This window comes from Lynx rufus, unplaced genomic scaffold, assembly GCF_022079265.1.
Source record: "Lynx rufus isolate CCGP_SWC_20201006 ecotype Redwood Valley unplaced genomic scaffold, mLynRuf1.p SCAF_23, whole genome shotgun sequence".
Classification (NCBI taxonomy): Eukaryota; Metazoa; Chordata; class Mammalia; order Carnivora; family Felidae; genus Lynx; species Lynx rufus.
In genome coordinates this window covers 13,170,102-13,191,829 of record NW_025814838.1, presented here as the reverse complement: position 1 = coordinate 13,191,829, position 21,728 = coordinate 13,170,102, and the positions used below count along the sequence as shown (strand labels likewise).

Here is a 21,728-nt window from a genome sequence, read left to right as displayed (position 1 = left end):
CCCACGTCAGGCTCTGTGCTGACAGCTCGGAGCCTGGAGCCTGCTTCGGATTCTGTGTCTCCCTCTCTCTCTCTCTCTGCCCCTCCCCTGCACATGCTCTCTCTCTCAAAAATAAACATTAAAAAAAATTTTTAATACATCAGATGGTTTAAATGGTAACTTAAAAAAAAATTTTTTTTAATGTTTATTCATTTTTGAGAGAGAGAGCGCGAGCAGGAGAGGGGCAGAGAGAGAGAGACACAGAATCCAAAGCAGGCTCCAGGCTCCAAGCTATCAGCACAGAGTCCAATGCGGAGCTGGGACTCACAAACTGCATGATCATTACTGGGGCTGAAGTTGGAAGCTTAACCGACTGAGCCACCCAGGTGCCCCTAAATGGTAACTTATATGTATTTTACCACAATCTTTTTAAATAATAGATTTTTTAAATGAGGGCTACATGCAGATCCTCTTTACTAACCAGGTCAAATGTACCAACCAAATGTTCACTAGATATTGTGCCAAAATGTTAATGTTCAACTCCTTGTTCTAAAAATAAAAGGCCTAGGGGCACCCGGGTGGCTCAGTCAGTTAAGCGTCCGACTCTTAATTTTGGCTCATGTCATGATCTCACTGTTCATGAGATCGAGCCCCAAGTCAGGCTCTGTGCTGACAGCACAGAACCCGCTTGGAATTCTCTCTGCCCTTCCCAGCTCACGCTTTCTCTTTCTCTCAAAACAAATAAATAAAAACTTAAAAAATGAAATATCTTAACTTGTAACTGTGTATTACATAAAGTGGTCAGTGCTGTGATATATTTTAGCAAAACTAGAATTTACATTAAATATCCATCTATTAAATATACAAAGCATGTGTTTTTGATTTGTATTCAGCCCATTCATTGACTAGCATTTGTTTTATTTGGGGATCAGAGTATGGAAACAATATTTAAAGAATAATTGCATTTTGAATTTCTTATTTGCATATTCCCATCTTAATTAAGATCTGTGCTGTATCCTAAATTAAAAACACATGTATTTTAGACTTAAAATCTCCAGTCCAAAAAAACTTTGTTTTTAAATATCTAGTTTCTGCCCCTCTGGATCGCATAAAGAAATCTAATAAAAAAGGAACTTACCAGAGAACAGTGATTGGTCCTTGACAAGTGTATCATCTTTTCAGAAGGAACCAGTGCAGACACCTGATACATTATAAAATTTTAATCAGCTTAAACATTTACCTTGACTTATTTTTTTCTTTGGTAGCAGAACTTACCCTTAGCAATTTCTAAGAAGAGAAAAGTCAGTCTTTAAGATTCAAAGACTGAATCTTTTCGGTTTTGTTTAAAGCCTAAGTATCCCTCATTAGACAACAGTGTTTTCCTGACATTGTCTGTCACGGTGTCATGATGACAGTTGAAGAATTGGCGGTCATGAGACCTGTAGCTTGGGAACAGCACTCAGATCGAATAAAACAGAGCAAAGCTTGCAGCTCTTTTGTTTCCTTGGAGAAAAGATTCCGAATCATTCGAGATTAAATTTTGAAAGTACAAAAGGTGACCTTAGGTGCCAGAGGAAATTTAAACATTTGAAATATTCTTTTAAGATTTTAACATACTGCTTACTTTATGATGGGGTAAAATAAGTGTGGTGTCCTTTATGGCTTGAATATTGTTTTCATCTTTTTTGGAATACTGTCGTTTCAGAAGTACTGATACCTCGATTTTTGGGGAACTCTAGTCACTAGGATCCTAACGTCTAGCTAGGATGTAAGGTTATTTAAGGGGTCATTTCTAAGGCACATAACAAAGACTGGCAAATGTAAAGAAGAGTTTAGACGTTTCTCCCATTTTAACCAGAATTTATCATCAGATAAGGTAATGTGAATAATCACCGTATCTCAGTTGGGTCATTCTTGTGTTAATGCTGGGGTGGGGTGTGGGGGGGCCTCTGGTTTTCTGGGTAGCAGAGTCACACTGAAAAGAGCTAGTAAGATGAGAGTATCTGTAATCAAGGCTGAAGTCAGACAAGGTCTTAGAAATACAGGAGAAACATTTTCATAAATATTATAATTGATAGCACATTATGCTACTGGATTATTTTCCAGATTATTAACACTGACAGCTGTCAAATGCATCACTGCAATCGCATTAGTCATTGGGGGGCTGGAGGGGTAAAATAGCTTGCCAGGTTAGTAGAATTTATGTGCAAGGAACAAAACACACACACACACCCATATGAATATACACACCTATGTATATACAATTTTTAAATATACTATATATATACATATATACATATACATATATATTATACACACACACACACACACACACACACAAATATGTGATTCTACTTCGTATGCCAATTATTTAACAGCCAAGGAATGTTTTTCCCTATGGGAAAATTGACCCAGAGATAAATATCCTCACTTCCAAAAAATGTGCAAAGTGAGAGGAAAACAAATAATTTAAAACCATATCCTTAAAGCAGTGACTTAGCTGGCCATCAGCTTCCCTTCATGTCAGAGGTTCGTTAAGGAAGCGGCTGTCTCAGGGCCATTTGGGGGCAGAAGTCAGCCTGGAGTACAGGTGTCGAGACTCCTGGAGAAGTTCGTTTCTTTCACTTCTCTTTGAATGAAATCAAGTGCAGTGTTCTCCCCTTACCCACAGGGGATGCATTCCCAGAGCCCAGGGGGTGTCTGAAACCGCTGATAGCACAGAACCCTGTATACCCTGGTTTTTTCCTATATGTACATACCAATGTAAAGTTTAATTTATAAAGGGGCATAGTAAGAGATTAACGACTGTAAAAATAGGACAGTTATAAGTGTAATAAAAGTTATGTGAATGTGGGCTTCCACTCTCAAAATATCTCATGATTCTACACTCCCTTCTTCTTCTGATGATGTGAGATGATAAAAATGCCTCCATGAGGAGATGAAGTGAGGTGAATGACAAAGGCCTGCAATGTAGCGTTAAGCTGTCATTGACCTTGTGACCCTATGTCAGAGGCAGATCGTCTCCTTCAGGACCACAGTTGCCCATGGGTCACTGAAACTGCAGAAAGATAAACCGTGGGTAAGGGGGTTACCGTATAGCCATCTTTGAAAAGTCACGTCTTTTTATTGTCAACCCTCACTGTTAGTAATAATTATTTACAAGTGGAAATCAGTGGCAAAAGGAAAACCATGCTTAGGGAGAGAGCCGTCATGGGCACGCACAGTTCATTGCACACTCACACACATCCTCACGGTCTCAGCCGGCCTTGAGAGTGTGACCCAGCATGAGTAAAGCCACAAGGAATTTCCATTCACCCATTAAACAAATATTTATTGAATAACTAGTATGTGCCAAGCTTCATATTTCTTGCTGCTGAATAGCCTCTGAGTTCTCAGGTCATTTATTTTAAGGAAGGAAAATACAGTCTGCTATTCTTAAACCCAAGTACATCAGCAAAAGAACTGATTTTGATTCTTGTAATGAATTTGAGAGTTGTGGGCAGGGCAGCAGAGTGATAAAGGAAGAGATTTTTTTTCTTAAATTAAGGCTCGTAATAGTTAAGTCCATGTAGTAATTGCTGTGCAACATTTAACTGATTTGTGAGAATAGTAATTAATATCTCTTCCTAGTAAGTGAATACTTAAAATCTACTTAGAGCATCAGCAGAAATAGGCTCTTAGGCTGTTGATAAAAGCTATGAAAGCCTTTGGTAGCTTCCTCTGTTAGTATATGACACCACACCCAGGTTTAGTGGTTACTTGTTTGACCTCGGTAATAAATTCGCTTCTTGCTTTGGGTGTGAGAGTGCCCTCAGTCAAACAAGGCCGTCTTAGAATAATACATTGTTCAGATGCCCAACTGTTGTGGGAAATGGGGGAAATGGTTAAAGAGAGTGCTAGTCGGGCTCGGACCCTGGGACATGAGCTGTAAAGCACATGTGTGTGGAGGGGCCTCCAGGGAGTGGCAGCTTGCTTACTGAATGCTGCCAGGCCGTGGGTCTGGGGTATGCTGGAGGGGACTGATCGGGCCCGTAAGGGAAAGTAAATGCCACGTTTAAATCAGCCGGCATTACTGTGATCTATACAGCAAGAAAACCTCACAAGTATCATGTACCGTTCTGATCATTTCTGCAAGAGTCTTGGACTTCGCTTCTGCCAAAAAAAGGGCGGTTCTGACCGTATTTCTGAGAAAACACTACTAGGGTGTAGTCAATCGAATTACCTTATTTAGCTTTTGCTTTTCATTGCCATTGGGGCAAAGACTAAATACTTGGGTCCGTTGACGTAAAGCCTGTTATTCTGCCATCTGGGTCTCAGACACAATAGTATATTTTTCTTTTGTTTCTTTCCTAGGGGACGTTCAGAAAATGAGGTCATTCCCTTATAATTCTGGTTTTTCTAATTTTATGCCATCGAGTTCACACGCTTGTTCTCTTTCCTCCTTTTCCAGCAGTTTACTTCAGTGTCCCCAGCAGTTCCTGAATTCTTGAAAACTCCTGCTCCAGATCAGCCCCTGACCAGGTCCCCCGCTCCTGTCCTCCCCACAAGCACCGTGTCCTCAGCAAAGCCTGGCCCGTCGCTGGTGAAGGTGGGTTCCTGGCACGCGCCGGTGTGAGGTTGGTTTACTCGCGGCGCGTCTGTGGCCCATGCGGGGAACACAAAGGCACGTTTCTGCACCTCCTAGCCTGCCTTTCAGCCTGAATGAAGCCTTGAAGACAAAACCCACGGGCAGGCTTACTAGGTCAGGCCTTAATATTGGAAATCACTGGGGCGCCTGGGTGGCTCAGTCCGTTAAGCGTTCGACTTCGGCTCAGGTCACGATCTCACGGTCCGTGAGTTCGAGCCCCGCGTCGGGCTCTGTGCTGACTGCTCAGAGCCTGGAGCCTGTTTCCGATTCTGTGTCTCCCTCTCTCTCTGACCCTCCCCCGTTCATGCTCTGTCTCTCTCTGTCTCAAAAATAAATAAACGTTAAAAAAAAATTGAAAAAAAAAATATTGGAAACCACCACCTTCAGCAGATGCCCTGTTGCTCCGTAGTCACCAAAGAACTGCACAAAATTTGGTCTCTAGAAAACTCCCAGAGCCGCGCGGAAAGGCTTGAGGGTACATTTTGTCGGCGGTTCCCAATCCTGCTTCCATCCAGGCTGCTGACATGAAAGACACACTGGGAGGAGAGTAGGATAGAGAGTAGGATACAGCACTGGGGAGTCACACCCCTCACGAACAGACGTCTTTAATGGCAACGTAATTTTGGAGTTTATACACAAGGTCAAGCTCACTGGTACTCCAGATGTATCACATGACAGGTCAGAGGCTTCAGACAGGCGGCTGCGTTTTTTGCTTTAGCAGATTTGGCCCGCTGAAGCTCGTTTTGTTCTTCCGAGAAGCTGCACATTGGTGGCACTGTTCCCTAAATTTTACTTGGTGAAACAATTCAGTTAGAATAGGCCCCAAGGAAGATTAAAAATTTTAATATATAGTAGGCTTAAAAAAATTTTTTTAAGTCCATTTAGAGCTGCTAAATAAAGGGGGGGATAAACAGAGGAATAGTCTAAACAGTTCCGATACAGCTTTTGCCAAAAGCAGCAGAACCCTGATCTCAAACTTTTAGAACTAAAAAAGGACATCAGAGAGCTAGCTGACCCTCTCTGCACCTACCAGATGAGGAAGTGAGGCCCGAAGAAGTCACAAGGCCAGGAACGACCCAGGCCCCCTGAAGGGTTGGGGAGCCTTCTTTCTGCCTCCGGGTGAACACAGGGCTGCTCTCCCAGGGGAGGTACCTGGGGCGGATTCCTCGCTTCTTCCGGCTACCCTCTGGCACTCTCCTGGTCCTCAGCCCTCCTGCAGAGAAGGCTCTGTTTCTATTCCAGCCTCTCTTTGTCAGGGTGGCCCAGCGTTTGTGGCTTCAGGGCACAGATCAGTGCATCTCAGCATCTTCCATCACTTCTTCTTGGAACCCGAAATTCCAGAGTGTGGCAAGCGGCAGCTGAGCTAATGCCCGCTCGCACCCCTCTGCCCACATCCGCAAACACGTACCACTGATGGCACAAAGACTGTTTGAATGCCAGTGCGTCTTTCCCTGTGGATCCTAAGAGGTCTCTGCCTCTCCTCTCCTCTCCTCTCCTCTGAATTTCTCCTCTTCACTAGTGAGTGCCTCTTTAAGGAGGGCTTTGATTCTGGGGCAAAAGGCATCCTTTAAGAATGTGACATTCAGAGGCTGGGTAGGCGATCCTAGGACTCTGCTAGTAGAGGAGAAGACAGGTACGTACTGGGAAAGAGACTACAGTTCTTTGGATTTTTGTGAGGAAAGCTGTTTCCCGCCCTCCCTTCCTGAGAGAATGTGCCAGTGAAGAAATCAGAGCAGATTTCGTCTGAGGAACAGTGGTTCTTACCAACAGGTGCCTTCCTGATTGGCTGAGTCACTTGTATCATTACATAACAATTAGAGTCCAGCCTCCTTAACTCACACCCCGTTCGTTGGTACAATCACTTGGAAACGACCAGAAGTAAAATCTGTTGTCGATAACACGATAAGCAGATGACAGTGAATTGATGAATATTGTGAGACTGCAGTATTTTTTGTGTGTGTTTGTGTTTTCCTTAGAAACACACAACTTTATAGTCTGCTTTGTTCCATTAGAAGCACTCTTCTGTTTTTACATAGTCTCTAAAGAATATATTTTTAATGACTGCAAGACAGGACACAGGGGGAAGCATACCTAATCCTTTCCCATTTGTATATTTGGTGTACACCCTCTTTTTCACTAGGAGACAATAGATACAAGTGTGTCTAAACAAGAAACCCAAAGTAACTTTGTTGAACTTGAATAGATAATGCTCAGTGGAGTATATCCTTCCCCTACTGTAAGAAAACAAGGAACAGGAGAAAGTAAGTTCTTAGGAGCCAGATTTTTTTTTAAGTTTATTTATTTTGAGAGAGAAGGTGTGAGCAAGGGAGAGGCAGAGAATCCCAAACAGGCCCCGCGCTGTCCGCTCAGCGTCTGACGCGGGGCTCGAACCCACAAACCGTGAGATCATGACCTGGGGCGAAATCAAGAGTCGGAAGCTCAACCGGCTGAGCCCCAGGCGCCGGATTGCTCGGCCCAGGGAGGTAGACCCACGCTTTCGTAGCTCTGGCAACGTATTCGGCGGACTGCTTTCCGAAGCGGCTACGCCAATTTCTGAGGGACCTTGCTCTTTGACGTCACCGTCAGAGCATTCAGGCACACGGTAGAACAGGCCGCGTGTGATGGCGCCTCTTAAAATGCTCCTGTCTTTCTCTCGAAAACAGCAAAGCCATCCCAAGAACCCTAACGACAAACACCGGGGCAAGAAGTGCAAAGATCCCAAGCCGCGGGTGAAGAAGCTCAAGTACCACCAGTACATCCCGCCCGACCAGAAGGGGGAGAAGAGCGAGCCCCAGATGGACTCCAACTACGCCCGCCTGCTCCAGCAGCAGCAGCTGTTCCTGCAGCTCCAGATCCTGAGCCAGCAGCAGCAGCACTACAACTACCAGACCATCCTGCCCGCGCCGCTCAAGTACGGGGCCGGGGGCGGCGCGGGCCACGTCCCTGGTTCCTAGGGGGTGGATGTCGTGGGGCGCTTGCGCTCAGCGATCGGTCTCACTGCCTGGTCCTCGAAGCCCGTCCCGCGGCGTCTTGCCCTCGTGCCAGTGAGTCCAGGGTTTGTCCTCCGAGATAGGTTCCGAACCTTGACCTTTCACGGTAGCGGTGCCAGGTCACAATTACTCGCCCAGGAGAGATCTGCCTGTTGTTTGCCACGTAGTAGTAGGCGCCGCGAGAAAAGCGTAAGGAGCGAGAGTCTTGTTATAAACAGCCTAAAAAAGGCGGGGTGCGGGGGGATGAGTGTAGAAGCCAGAGTGGTCAAGGAAAGCTTTATGAAAGCAGGCAGGATACCTCTGTGGGAAAGAGCCCGAAACTTGGGCGGGGCCCTTTCACGCAAAGGAGAGTGACCCCCCCACCCCCACCCACCCCGTGCGAGAACAGAGGAAGGAGCGGGCCATGCCTGTTGATGGGATGACGGGGAGAATAGCCTGAATAAGGAACAGGATGAAAAGCAGAAGACAAAACTGAGTAGAGCCGCTGTCCAGGGGAATCTGAAGCCGGGCAGCCTTGAATCTTGACGTGGTAGGTGATTCAGAGGGCTGTAGTGGTGACGCCACAGTGCACGAAAGGACAGTGAGATGCTGGTCACGGAGGGGAGTCTGGCAGCAGGCAAGACAGACATTTCACAATAAAGGAGATGTGAGAAGATGAGGGCATTGATAAGGGGAAGGAAAGAACAGATGAGAGATGTTTCCAAGACAGTTAAAGGTCTTGGTGACCAACAACTGTGGAGAAGGAACATGTTTGCAAAGTCTGAGCCCAGTTGAGAGAGACAGAAGGAAGTGACTTCTGACAGCTTCTGAGACTGAATCCACAGCAAGACATCCATAGTGAATTTTAATTATGTACAGAAGGAAATTTCTAGATCTCCATCCTCAGTATGCATTTTCCAGGAAACATGGGTAAAAATGAAAATACTTCGTCTCTCATTTCCCTCAGTTATCAGGAGAAAGGGACATTTACATTGGCCTCACAAGACAAACTGTACAAAAAGGTGCAAAGTTTATTCGAGTTGAAAGTTTTTCTCAGTGAGCAGGCCACTCAATTCATGATCCGTGTGGTGTGTGGAAATTCGACTCGGATATTCTCCACGTATGCTGAGCATTCCACCACAGGGAGCCCTGTTTTCTAGGAGCAGACAAGGAGTGAGATCCGCTAAAAAGCTCCTCTGTTAAGAACCGTCTCCTCATATGCTAGTGATTATCAATGCACTTTTTTCTTTTAAGATCCTGATATCTCGAGGAAGATTAGACCTATTAGTCATTTGGACCTTACTGTGAAGTACGTAAATCTAAAACATCAGGGCACAGAGATGAAGAAAGAAAGAATTTTTGTAGCATGTTATTATTTTAAGAGCAAGCAGGCCTGAGTGAGATGTTGACATTGGAAGGGAACCAGGGAAGACCAAAGAGGATTGGAAGCGCATCAGACGCAGACCACCGCCGCTTTGCAGCTCCGTCCAGGCCCGAGGGAGGCGTCCTCCCCTGCCGCCTCCCTCCTCTGGCATCGGGCAGCAGGGACACGAGCGGTGACTGGCTCCCCTGTGCGCGCTCCTTACGATGCACCCAGCAGTGTGCTCAACGTTGACATCCCTGTGCCCCTCACCGTAACTCCAGGAGGAGGTGACGTTACTGACCGCACTCCCGGGTGAGGAAACCCGGACAACTGAAAATCCCATAAAAGGATTTTTGTAGTATCTATGAAACAGTCTTTTCTGTAATGAAAGAAATTGACTGTGTGGGGCCAGTTTGTAGATGGGAAGAGTACATCTGAGGAGCTGAGTATCTGGTCTCTAATGTTTCTTTGTCTTTCCACTAAGGCTGCCGGTCCCCTGTCCTCCACAAACACCCCCACCACCATAGCAGCCACGCCACCCAGCCCCGGAGAGCATCACACACAAAGATCCGGGGACACAGAGGGGGAAAGGTCACTTACTTTTGTGTATTATTGCACCACGCAAAGACCGAACGTCACTTCTGTTTAATTTCCGGGTCCTGACAGTGGAGGTGTTGTTTTCTAAAACGGTGTTTCTTTTCACCAAAATTCCAGTACAGGAAGCTGAATGCAGAAGTCTGTGGCTCCACAGCAGTGAGATTTGACCTGATAACACAGCCCCTGGTACCTTGGGAGATGGGGCTGTAGCCACACACTGACGGGGGCTCCTGGAGGGTCCTTTCAGGTGTCTGGACTTAGGTTTCTCATCCACACAGACATCACATTTGTCAGGGTCCCCCCACAGCATGTTTTCTGTCTTTGTGGATCTGGACAAAAAAAATCTAGGTCCAACTTACTCTCGTTATTTTGAAGGTTGAAGCAAGCACTGAACTGTTAATCGTAGTAACAAGTAAAGCATTATAGAATCTCAACCAAACGCACCAATAGAATAATTTATTGTTCACAAGGGAGCAGAAATTGGTTCGGGGGAGTGCTGCACTTGTGATTGAAGAGAGCACAGACACATATACGGTACGTAGGTGATTACACAGTACATCCCTGAGGGTATTAAGATTTCACTGGGAGGTCGATTAGGGAAAAAAAATTCGTAGAAAGTCTCCTTGTGGAGACAGTAATGAAAATAAGTAAGGCTGAGAAGTTCTGATTTACATAAAATGTTTTCATAATTCTAATAGAAGATTTTAAAACTGGATTTTTAGAAAGGAAATAAATGATACATAAAATATTTGTCATTCCACCCAAATTTCAAGAAACTTCGTTGTAAACACTTAAAGTATTTAACTTCCATAAAATTTAGGCAGGTTTTCAAAGACCCCAGATGAATGTCAAGAGTTAGCTGTTCACAGGGCCAGAAATGGCTTCAAACACAATCTTCCAAAAACCCACTGGACAAAGCTCATCTAAGCAGGGACCTCTCCCCATAAGCAACATCAGGTCCCTGTTTCAGAACATGGAAGTCAGAGTCTCCATGCTTCAGCACCAAGACTCCTATAAGGATAAAGCGTGAGGCTCTAATGGAATTGGCTGTACAGTGTCAACCACCCAGGGGAGGAAATGTCATTGTTGCCAAGAGTATCCTAGGGGGAAGAAGCTAGATGGGGACCTGGTTCTGCTGGGAAGATGAGTACAGAAATAAAACACATTTTTTAAATCACCTTTTTAAATGAAGTGTTAAGTGATAGAGAAGTCCATAAATCATAACTGAAAATCAATGCTAAGTAAACACACCTCCATAACCACCACCTAAATCCAGAAATAGAATATCAGTACCCCAAAAAGCCCCCCTGGCATTCCCCCTCAGTGACTACCTGACTTCTCTCCCATTGATTAGTTTTGCCTTTTTTTGAACATTATATAAATGCAGTCTTACGGTATACATACGCATGTGAGTTCTTCTGCTCAACATTGTGTCCGTGAGATGCATCTTTACTGGTGCAGATAGAAGTAGTTAATTTTTATTCCTGTCTAGTATTTTATCATTTATCCACCCATCATCCTCTTGGTGGACAGTTGGGTTGTTTCCGGTTGGGACTGTTATGAATAATGCCGTACTAAGCATTCTGACCTGTGTGTTTTGGTTCATGTATGTAGATTTTTGTCAGGTGTCCCTCGAGGAATGGAATTGGGTCAGAGGATAGGCACAGGTTTGTCTTTAGTAGATAACATAAAACACTTCTGCGAAGTGGCTGTACCAATTCACACTTCTCCCAGCCGTGATTGAGCGCTCTCGATGTTCCGAGTGCTTCGTATTGGCGTCTTATTCGTTATAGCAGCAGTTCTGCTGGATGTGCAGTGCTGTTTTGTTGTGCCTTTTTCCATTTTCCTCGTGTCTGATGAGGTGTTAAGCCCTTGTTCACACGTTTAAGGACCGTTGGGATAGATTTTCTTGTGATATGCTTGTTCAGGATTTTCCCATTGCGTTTTGTCTTTTTCTTACTGATTTGTGAGACTTTTTTTTGTATATTCTAGATATGATGCCTTGTCAGAAATACGTATTAGAGGGGCACCTGGGTGGCTCAGTCGGTTGAGTGTCCAAGTTCGGCCCAGGTCATGATCTTGCGGTTTGTGGTTTGAGCCCCACATCAGGCTCTGTGCTAACAGCTCAGAGCCTGGAGCCTGCTTCAGATTCTGTGTCTCCTTCTCTTTCTGCTCCTTCCCCACTCACACTCTGTCTCTCCCAAAAGTAAATAAATACTGAAAAGTTAAATAAAATAAAAAAAGAAATATGTATTACAAGTACCTTCTCCTATGATTTGACTTTTCACTCTTAAAGCTGTCTCCCTTAGTGTGTTTTGTGTCCTGTTTAAGAAATCTTTCCCTACCCAAAGGCCATGAAGATATTATCCTAAGTTTTCTTTTCTTTTTTTTTTTTTTTTTGAGAGAAAAAGAGCACAAGTCAGGGAGAGGCAGAGAGAGAAGGAGAGAGTGAGCCAGTGCAGAGCCTGACGCATGGCTCAAACCCACAAACCACCAGATCACAACCTGAGCTGAAGTCAGACATTCGACCAACCGAGCCACCCAGGCACCCTGAAATATTACCCTAAGTTTTCTAAAAGTTTACTGCTTTCATAATTCACGTTTAGGTTTCTGAGATGGTGTGAGGTGTAGGGGTCAGTTAAGGGCCTTATTTTTATCTGTGTGAATATCCAGGGTGGCCCAGCACCATTTATTGTAAGGACCACCCTCTTGCTAGTGCACTTCAGTGCCATCTTGGCGATAACTCAAGAGGCTCTATATGTGAGGGTCTGTTTCTGGATTCTCTGTTCTCTTCCATTTGTTGTTCTGCCCTTGTACCAGCACCACACCATCTTAATAACTGGCTTTATAATGAGTTTTGATAAGTGGTATGGCTCTTCCAGCTTTGCTTTCCTTCAGTGATGCCATGGCCATTCTTGGTCCTTTGTGTTTCCATATATAGCTCAGAATCACCTTCAGAATTTCTACCAAGCAAGCAAGCAAGCAAGCAAAACTTGCAGGGGGGGTCTCATTTGATTGATATCTTTATACCGTTGAGTCTTCCAATCCACGACCATGATGATTTTCTCTTCACACATTAACAGTCAAGTCGTTAGCAGAAGCAGGATCAAATTCAGACATGATTTTATTATCAAGTCTAATTTTCTTTTCCTTTTGAAGGCCACTCAATGACAAAAATAACAACAGTGGGAATTCAGCTCTGAACAGCACCACGCCTAATACACCAAGACAGAATCCATCTGCTTCCGTGAGAAAGCCGGGGCCCCTGCCTTCTAGCCTGGATGACTTAAAGGTAATACTTCAAAGTAGAGTTTATTCACCCGTAATTACCACAAAAACAGAAATGATTGGCCACATTTGTCTGAGGTGTAGGTAAGTTTTCAGTAGACCTTCAGCTTTACCAACAGTAAGATAACCTTTTCAGGGGTACTGTCTGTTTACGTCCATTAAGTTTCTTTGAAGACGATCAGTAATAACTCTGATTTGTTGAGCATAGACCACGTGTGGGCACCAGAACACTTGTGACCGCAGAGGGAGAATTTCTTCTTCCCCGCTCCTTGCTGAGTTGGGAGAAGCAGGAAAATGTTAACAGTCAAGAATCTCCTCTCCGAGGCCAGACTGCATAGGCTTCCTCCCTCAGCTCAGCTTCTGGTTATCCATGGTAGGTCAGACATAACGGTCTGCCTTTCACTGCCCCAATCTCCTCATCTGTGCACTAGGAATAATAATAATAACACCCACACCTCATGTGAAGATTAATTGTAAGAATAGGGGCATCTGAGTGGCTCAGTCACTTAAGCGTTCAGCTCTGGATCTCCCCTCAGGTCTTGATCTCAGGGTCGTGAGTTCGAGCCCCGAGTTGGGCTCTGCGCTGGGCATGGAGTCTGCTTTAAAAAAAAGAAAAGAAAAGAAGAGAAAAGACAAAGTATAAAGCACTTCCATCAGTGTGTGGCACATGGTAATTACTCAATGAATGTGACTGTCCTCGTCACGATTTCTGATTGTAAATCCTCAGACAGAACAGGAATTACCTTCTAAAAGCCCTTGCTTTACCTCCAGCCTTCCCAGTGCCACAGGTCCGTAGCTGTGTGTGCGTCGGGAAGAGAAACCATCCCCTTTGCCCATACATGGTAACGTGGAGCTGACAGGCGGTAGGCACCTTTTGCGTCTGGGCGTCCTGTAGATCTGTCGGGAGTTGCGGTACCGAGAGAAGAGACATGATTTGTTTGTACTTGCAGGTGTCGGAACTGAAGACGGAGCTGAAGTTACGGGGTCTTCCGGTGTCGGGCACCAAACCGGACCTCATCGAACGCCTGAAGCCCTACCAGGAAGTGAACAGCAGCGCTGTTGCTGCCGGCGGCGTCCTGGCGGTGCCAGCGTCTGCCATCGTCGCCAGCAACCCAGAAGTCACCGTGGCACTGCCGGTGACAACGCTGCACAACTCCGTGACGAGCTCGGGCCCCTCTTTCAAGGCAGAGTTGCCGCCTGCCGGAAGCAGCAACGTCGCCCACGCCGAGAGCGTCAGCTCCCCGCTGCCCATCTCGCCTTCCCCCTCCGAGCAGTCCAGTCTCGGGACTGAGGACACAAGCATGGCAGACACGTTCACCGAGATCATGACCATGATGTCTCCCGCGCAGTTCCTGTGCTCGTCGCCGCTGAGAGTGACGGGCAGCGAGGACAGCCCGAGTCCCGCCAGCAGCACGCTGTCAAGTCTGGAACTGGACGCGGCCGAGAAGGACCGCAAGCTGCAGGAGAAAGAGAAGCAAATCGAGGAGCTAAAGAGGAAACTGGAACAGGAGCAGAAGCTCGTGGAAGTTCTGAAAATGCAGCTTGAGGTTGAAAAGCGAGGGCAGCGGCAGCAGCAGCCGCTGGAACCCCAGCCCGGCGCCGCGGCCAGCTCGGCCGGCAAGTTAGATCCGAAGCATGGCGGTGTGGGCTCCCCCGTCAAGGACGAGACCGCGCTGCCCGACTGCTCCAGCCCCAGGCGGCCTGGCCCGCTGGCCAGCCATCCTGTGGGCCAGCCCGTCTCGGCGGGCGGCCAGACCCTGGTTGCCAAAAAGGCCGTAGTGATCAAGCAGGAGGTCCCCGTGGCCCAGGCCGAGCAGCAGAGCGTCGTCCCGCAGTTTTACGTGAGTTCCCAGGGACAGCCGCCGCCTGCCGTTGTCGCTCAGCCTCAGGCTTTACTGACCACACAAACCGCTCAGCTGCTGCTGCCGCTGTCCATCCAGGGCTCCAATGTCACCTCAGTGCAACTCCCAGTAGGCAGCCTCAGACTCCAGGTGTGAAGTGTGTCTTCTAACTCCTTTGCCTTACAGCCTGCATGGAACGGAAACTTGCCTTATGGCGAGCGCCCCAGCCTTCTCATACATGCACCCCAGCCGGGCCTCAGAGGTGCAGAAAATGTGTGCGTGGGGGGCGGGGGCCTGGAATTTAATTCAGAAATGTTAATAGCTAGCATTGTCTCCACATAGTTAAAACAAGCAAGCGGTGCTTTCCTGCTTTTGATCGCTTTTATCTTTAGTGAACACGGTATCGTTAGCGAACGTGCAGACATTTTGAGATACCGGTTACAGTATCGTGAGAATAGCTGGTGTCGCTGAGTGCTTTTTGTGTGCAAGGCACAGGATCACGTACTTTATTTTCTTATTTATTTAAGTCATCTCTACACCCAGCATGGAGCTCCAACTCACGGCCCCGAGATCGAGAGTCACATGCTCCTCCGTGTATTTTAAATGGCTCACTCCCTTCAGCTCTCCCTTCCCCCCAGAAGATCTAAGTAATGGCACCCATTTTGAGGTAGAGAAACTGAGGCCTTGAAACGTTGGGTAAGTTGCTCTAGGACAGAGCCGGGTTTTCTAACTGCCCGGCCTTTACTTTTACACCCACTCGTGTGTTCTGCCTCCTAAACGTGATTCTCGAAAGACACCATTGAAGTCAAGATGCCTGAGGCATGTGGGGCATCTGAGGAAAATGTGACCACAAACTTAGGAGTGAAGGTGTTGAGGGAGTTGATAAAACACTGGTAAGCATGAAACCTCCTTTTATGCCTCCTCCATAACCTGTGTATTGACCTTGTTTTTATGCAGTGCATTTGGTAGGTTTTCACACAGTGGGTGGGTGACAGGTGAACAGAAACCACCTGGGACAGTGCTCCTCAGCTTTGACCACCACCCCCCCACCTACATACTCTTCATGGCAGAGACCAGTGGGTTGTGCCCCTGAGGTTAGGAAGCATGACCCAGAGGCCCTTGGCATGTGCAAGCATTCTGATTCTCCTGTTTGACCTTTAGACTGTCTGTGAAATTCAAAGTCTACTCTGTGACACAGCTTTTCTAAACATGTATTTTTCCATCCAAATCTTCCATTAGAGTTGACATTCTCCATTCTGGGCCCGTGTGTGCCCCAGCACATAGCTGACTGTCTCCAGAGGGAGCACATACTGTTTGGGCAGTTAGGCCTCAGATTTTCTTGCTGCTGTTAAAATTATTGTCACACCTGGCCTGTTGTGTGTAGAGCCACTATAGGTTTTTATTTCAGTTTTCCGTTTTCTCAAAATTTCCCAATGAAAATCTTAGCCACTTAAGAAATAATAAGAGCGTGAAAAAAACTGGTCTGGTGTTAGGTCTCTGGTTTAAAATTAAGGTTCAAACTGTGTTGTCGATGAAGTGTGTATCTATCTGTAAGTATTTTATCACTTCATTTCAGATAAGTTCCCCACATGATCGCATGTTGCACATGTAAACTCTTTTTTTTTTTTTTTTTCAGTTTATGTATGTATTTTTTAAGTAAGCTCTACGCCCAAACTCAACCCAAACTTTGCGGCTCCCACTCACAACCCCGAGATCCAGAGTCCCATGCTCTTCTGACTGAACCATCCAGGTGCCCCCACACCTACACTCTTGATTCTGAGTTTGATTTTGATAATTAAATCAATATTTTGTTTGCTTCCTAGACTCCACCACAAGCAGGAATCCAGACTCAGACTCAGCCGCAGACAGCAGCCACCACCCTGTCCTCAGGCTTAGCCCAGACCGTACCTCAGAAGCAAGAAGCTTTCACGCCACATGTGCTCAGTCAGCCTCAGCAAGTTAGAAAGGTTGGTGAATGCGAACGAGTGACAGGCCGTCGCCGATGGTGACTGTCATCTGCTCAGCCATTCTCCAAGTGTCCTCATAGCAGTCTCTTCCGTGGGAAGCACCGTTTGTTCTTTTGTATCACGCACCTCCCACTGGATGGGCCTCAGGCCACCTGCCATCCGGCTGCAGATTATGCAGTTATTAGGGAAAAAGGGTTCTTTTTTACTGAAAGACTGGTCATCTTAACAGTTAAAGCCCTTTTCCAAGTAAAAGTTTCAAAAGTTTGTTTTTAATCCTCATGTAGGATTTTTTGAGTTTTAAAATAAATTTCTTTTCAAATTAATCATCTTGTGGGGGAGGGGGAAGTGCTGTTCCCTGGGAAGAAATATTTGAAGTCGAAAAAGATACTTTTTCAGTGTCTACCTTGAATAAGATCTTTATATATTTAAGAGTTTGCCATCTTGCGGGCTAACAGCCAGAGGGCCCAGGTGTGCGGATTCTGGTTCCCCACTTCCTACAGGTTTGGCCTTATGCAAAATTCACTTACTTCCTCTGAGTGTCATTTTCCTCATCTTTCAGATGACCGTGTTGGTCTAGGACTCAGTAACCCCTCCATGTGTTCCTACCAAAAAATTGTGATGTTGAATAGCCCAGAAGTTACAAAAATTCCCTCTTACCCAGCAGGTGGAGCTGTGTGCACATCTCCTTGACAGAAAACTCTTAAGGCCTCAAAAATAGGTCTTATTATTTTTAACCTTGAGAATTATTAGTCCCAGAATGTTAATCTTCAACATAAAAGAACTTGGATAATTAGGTGTACCTGTAGACATGCCCCAAGGTAGCGTGAACCGTCTGGGCTAAGACCACTTGAGCAGCAGACAGAAATTGACGCCTGAGGTCATCAGTAGTCACATTATCATGTGCTCTCTTCTGGAATCTCCTCTGGGAAATGCAGTGAGTTACAGCAGCATATTACTGACTTTGGGCTCACAATAACATTCTAGGGTGGTGATCGCCTCAGTGAACATTCCAATGTTAAGATAGTTTTCTTTAAGAGAAGAGAGAGAAAAATAGGATATAGACAGGAGAAATAAGGGTTTATTCACTAAGTCTCAATACTAGAATTAGGGATCATTAATTCCAGCTTTTTCAAAGAGGAATATGCTTCCAGAACTCCTCGCCCAGAGCAGCTGTACCTTTTGAAGGGGTGGGTACACACACACACACACACACACACACACACACACACACACATACTTGCCCACTTAAGAAATACGTATGTATGTTTACAATAGAAACGCAGAGGTAAGTTTTTCTCTTTCAGAATACTAGTGGTATAAAGTACATAAAATATTTTTATGAGTAAATCAGCTCTGTGAAATACAATCACAAAATCACACAGTGACCATACATTTGTAAAAGGCCATAAGACCTTTGGCTCGTGATGGGGGCTAAACAGACACTTGTTAGTTCCACAGGAGGGAGTCCTCACCACTCCCTGACAGAGCGGAGGCCAGCTTCTCAGAAGGGGGCAGATTTTAAATGGGGCCCTGCAAGGATTTGGAGACACTTTCAACAAACTAAAAACCTGAGTGTGGCCGCAGCCTGTGTGGCCTTTCCGGTCCGACAGAAATGGGGCCGGGTGGTGGAAGCTTTTTGTGCCAGCCAGAGAGGAGGGTTTTACCGTAAGGACAGAGGAGCCAGGGATTGTGGGGGCTCCATCAGGTGTGTGCTGAGGCTGCAACTGTAGCAGAGGGTCGACGGGGAGGGAGGCACAGTGAAGAGGATGCCACGGTACTCCCGTGATCAGGAGCAAGGACCTGGATTAGGACAGCGGAGGACAGAGGCCTGATTCAGGAGGCATTCGTAAGGCGTGTGAGCACTGAAGGGAGACAGCAGAGGAGACTGACGGCTCCGTTTACCAAAGTTTTAAAAATAAATGAAGGGAAAACCAAGAATTACTTTTCCTCCAAGGCTGGTGGTGGTGGAAGGAAAGGGGAAAGTTTCGTTTGGAATATATTACATTTGAGATGTCCTGAATTTATGTTTGTAAATAAAGGTTATAAATGTGGCTTTGGCACTTGGAAGCAAGGATGGAAAAGAGGTGGGTTTGGGGATTATTAGCTTAATCGTGGACATGAAAGCTGTGAAAGTAGATGAGACCACCCTGGTGAGGAATATGAGAAATTCAGCTATCGCCTAAGACAGAAATCATACTGAGCAAGCGCTGATTTCCCAGAAGGTACAGTCCACACCGCCATCAAAGACAGGCCACTAAGTAAAGGGACCACGGATGCTGGAAAATCGGGGTTGGCAGACCACGGCCTGAGGGCCACCTCCAGCGCCCCACCTGTTTCTGTAGATAAAGTTATTGGAAGCCAGCCCCACCCATTGATTTATGCGTTGTCCAAACTGCTTCTGGGCCAGAGTGGCAGAGGTGAACAGTTCCAACAGACACCCCGTGGCCTGCAGACCCTAAACTGCACACGTGGTGGCTCCTTACAGGGCAAGTCTGCCGAGCCTCGTCCTAAAACATGGTTTTCTTCGGTAGGAAGAGCCAAAGAACAGATTGAATGGAAAATATTTGTCCGTTACAGGTTTTCACGAACTCGGCATCAAATTCAGTTCTTCCGTATGAGAGACCACCTGCTCCAGCGGTCCAGCAGCCCTTTGTGAACAAGACCTCCACCAGTGTTCTTCAGTCCAGAAGCGCACCACTTGCCTCCCTGCAGAATGGACCTACCGCTTCCAACAAGGTAGTGCTGTGCGGACGGGGCAGCAGTAACAGTGCTTGCTCATGGGGCCCTAAAGCATTGCAGAACCCAGTGCTTCGGGCGTGGAGGGACTGAGTATCAATATTAATGGGACAAAATAGCCAAAGACCGTGGTGACGGTTGTTAAGGGGCAGCTTGGCTGTTATCGCGGAAAAGATGACCCTTCCCTCACAGGATGGTGCCCCGGTGCCATCGGCCACACAGGCTGGAGGTGAGAAGGCTCCTGAGTTCAGGAGCGCCATGACTCAGCCGCCCTCTGAGCTCACTGCCCAGACCTGACATGTGCCCTCCTCTTTTTGCCTCAGCCTAGTTCGCCCCCTCCACCCCAGCAGTGCGTCGTCCAGCACTCCCTGTTTGGGAGCCCGGTCCCCAAGACAAAAGACCCTCCCCGCTACGAGGAGGCCATCAAGCAGACACGTGGTGCCCCGTCCTCCCTTCCAGAGGTAAGTAAACGAGACCAGCGGCCACAGTCTGTGGGCTTGTATCTGGGGTGTCGTCCTCACACTGAATCCCTTGTTTAAAACGCGCTTGCCGCTGTACGAACACAAATTTCAGAGCCAAGAACCTCATTTGCATTTGAAATGCTGGTTTTTTTTAATTGAAGTATACTTGACATACAATATTATAGTGGCTTCAGGTGTTCGACAGTCATTTGACACTTCTATACGTTATGAAATGTTACCCAGGTAAGTGCAGTTACCATCTGTCACCATACAGTGTTATTACGAGATCACGGACTGTGTCCCCTGTGCTATACTGTACATCCCTGTGACTTGTTCTGTACCTGGAGATTCGTACTGTTAATAACCTCCACTTACTGTACCCATCCCCCCGCCCCATCTCCCCTCTGGCAGCCACCAGTGTGTTTGGATTTATGAGTGTTTCTGTTTTGTTTGTTCATTTATTCTGTTCTTTAGATTCCATAGAGAAGTGAAATCATTTGGTATCTGCTTTTCTCTGTCCAACTTCTTTCACTTCACATAAACCCCTCGTAGTCCGTCCCTACTATCACAAATAGGAAAAATACTTTCTGTAGTTTGTTTTTAATGTTTTATTTTTGAGAGACAGAGAGAGACTGAGCATGAGCAGGGGAGAGGCCAAGAGAGAGAGAGAAAGACAGAATCGGAAGCAGGCTCCTGGCTCTGAGCTGTCAGCACAGAGCCCGATGTGGGGCTTGAACTCACAAGCTATAAGATCATCGCCTGAACCAAAGTTGGACACTTAACAGACTGAGCCACCCAGGCGCCCCAGAAAAATACTCTTTTTTTATAGCTGAGTAATAATCCTCTGTGTGTGTGTGTGTGTGTGTCACATCTTCTTTACCCAGTCATCTATCCGTGGACACTTAGGTTGCTTCCATATTTGGCTAGTGTAAGTCATGCTGCAATAAACATAAGGGTACAGATATCTTTTCAAATTGATGGTTTTTGCTTTCTTTGGAAAAATACCCAGAAGTGGAATTGCTGCATCATAGGGTAGTTCTATTTTTTAATTTTTTGAGGAATCTCCATACTGTTTTTCACAGTGGCTGCACCAGTTTGCATTCCCACCAGTAGTGAAAGAGGGTCCCCTTTTCTCCACATTCTTCCCAACACTTGTTACTACTTGTCTTTTTGAGAGTGGCCATCCTGAACTGGTGTAAGTTGTTATGTCGTGGTTTTGATTTGCATTTCCCTGATGACTCTTTTCTATGTTGGCCATCTGGATGTCTTCTTTGGAAAAATGTGTATTCTGCTATTTGGGGGTGGAGGGATGGAATGTTCTGTATATATCTATTAAGTCTGTCTGGTCTGATACATCATTCAGAGCCACGATTTCCTTACTGATTTTCTGCCTGGATGATCTATTCATTGATGTTAGTGAGGTGTTAAAATTCCCTACTATTATTGTATTACTGACAATTTTCCCCCTTTAGTCCATTAATATTTACTGTATCTGCAAAATATAGGGGCTCTTGTGTTGGGTGCATGGGTATTTACAGTTGTTATGTCCTCTCATTGGATTGATCGCTTTAACATTATGCGGTGCCCTTCTTTGTCTCATTACAGCCTTTACTTTAAAGTCTGTTTTTGTCTGTTGTAAATTTTTAAATATTTGCTACCTTGGCTTTTTTGCTTCCATTTGTATGGAATGTCTTCTCCTATCCCTTCACTTTAAGTCTGTATATGTCTTTAGGTCTGAAGTGAGTCTCTTATAGGCAGCACATAGATAGCTCTTGGGTTTTTTTGTATCCATTAGGTAACCCTGTGTCTTTTGACTGGACCATTTAGTCTGTTTATATTTAAAATGAAAGGTATGTACTTATTGGTGTTTTTTGTTTTCTGGTTGTTTTCAGAGTTCCTC

General features: G+C 45.9%; 1 protein-coding gene across 6 annotated transcripts in view; it reads left to right on the top strand.

The window, feature by feature from the left end:
• MRTFB (myocardin related transcription factor B) overlaps positions 1–21,728 on the top strand; it is a 127,269-nt gene that overhangs the window by 80,966 nt on the left and 24,575 nt on the right. For 4 of the 6 annotated variants that reach the window (XM_047087156.1, XM_047087159.1, XM_047087158.1 and 1 more), the window contains 7 exons: positions 4,433–4,567; positions 7,270–7,517; positions 12,695–12,827; positions 13,774–14,814; positions 16,488–16,631; positions 19,209–19,367; positions 19,691–19,828. In XM_047087156.1, coding sequence (XP_046943112.1) covers positions 4,433–4,567; positions 7,270–7,517; positions 12,695–12,827; positions 13,774–14,814; positions 16,488–16,631; positions 19,209–19,367; positions 19,691–19,828 — 1,998 coding nt within the window. Of the gene's footprint in view, positions 1–4,429; positions 4,568–7,269; positions 7,518–12,694; positions 12,828–13,773; positions 14,815–16,487; positions 16,632–19,208; positions 19,368–19,690; positions 19,829–21,728 lie in introns of all 6 variants that reach the window. The other 2 variants (XM_047087162.1, XM_047087161.1) reach the window with 2 other exon arrangements.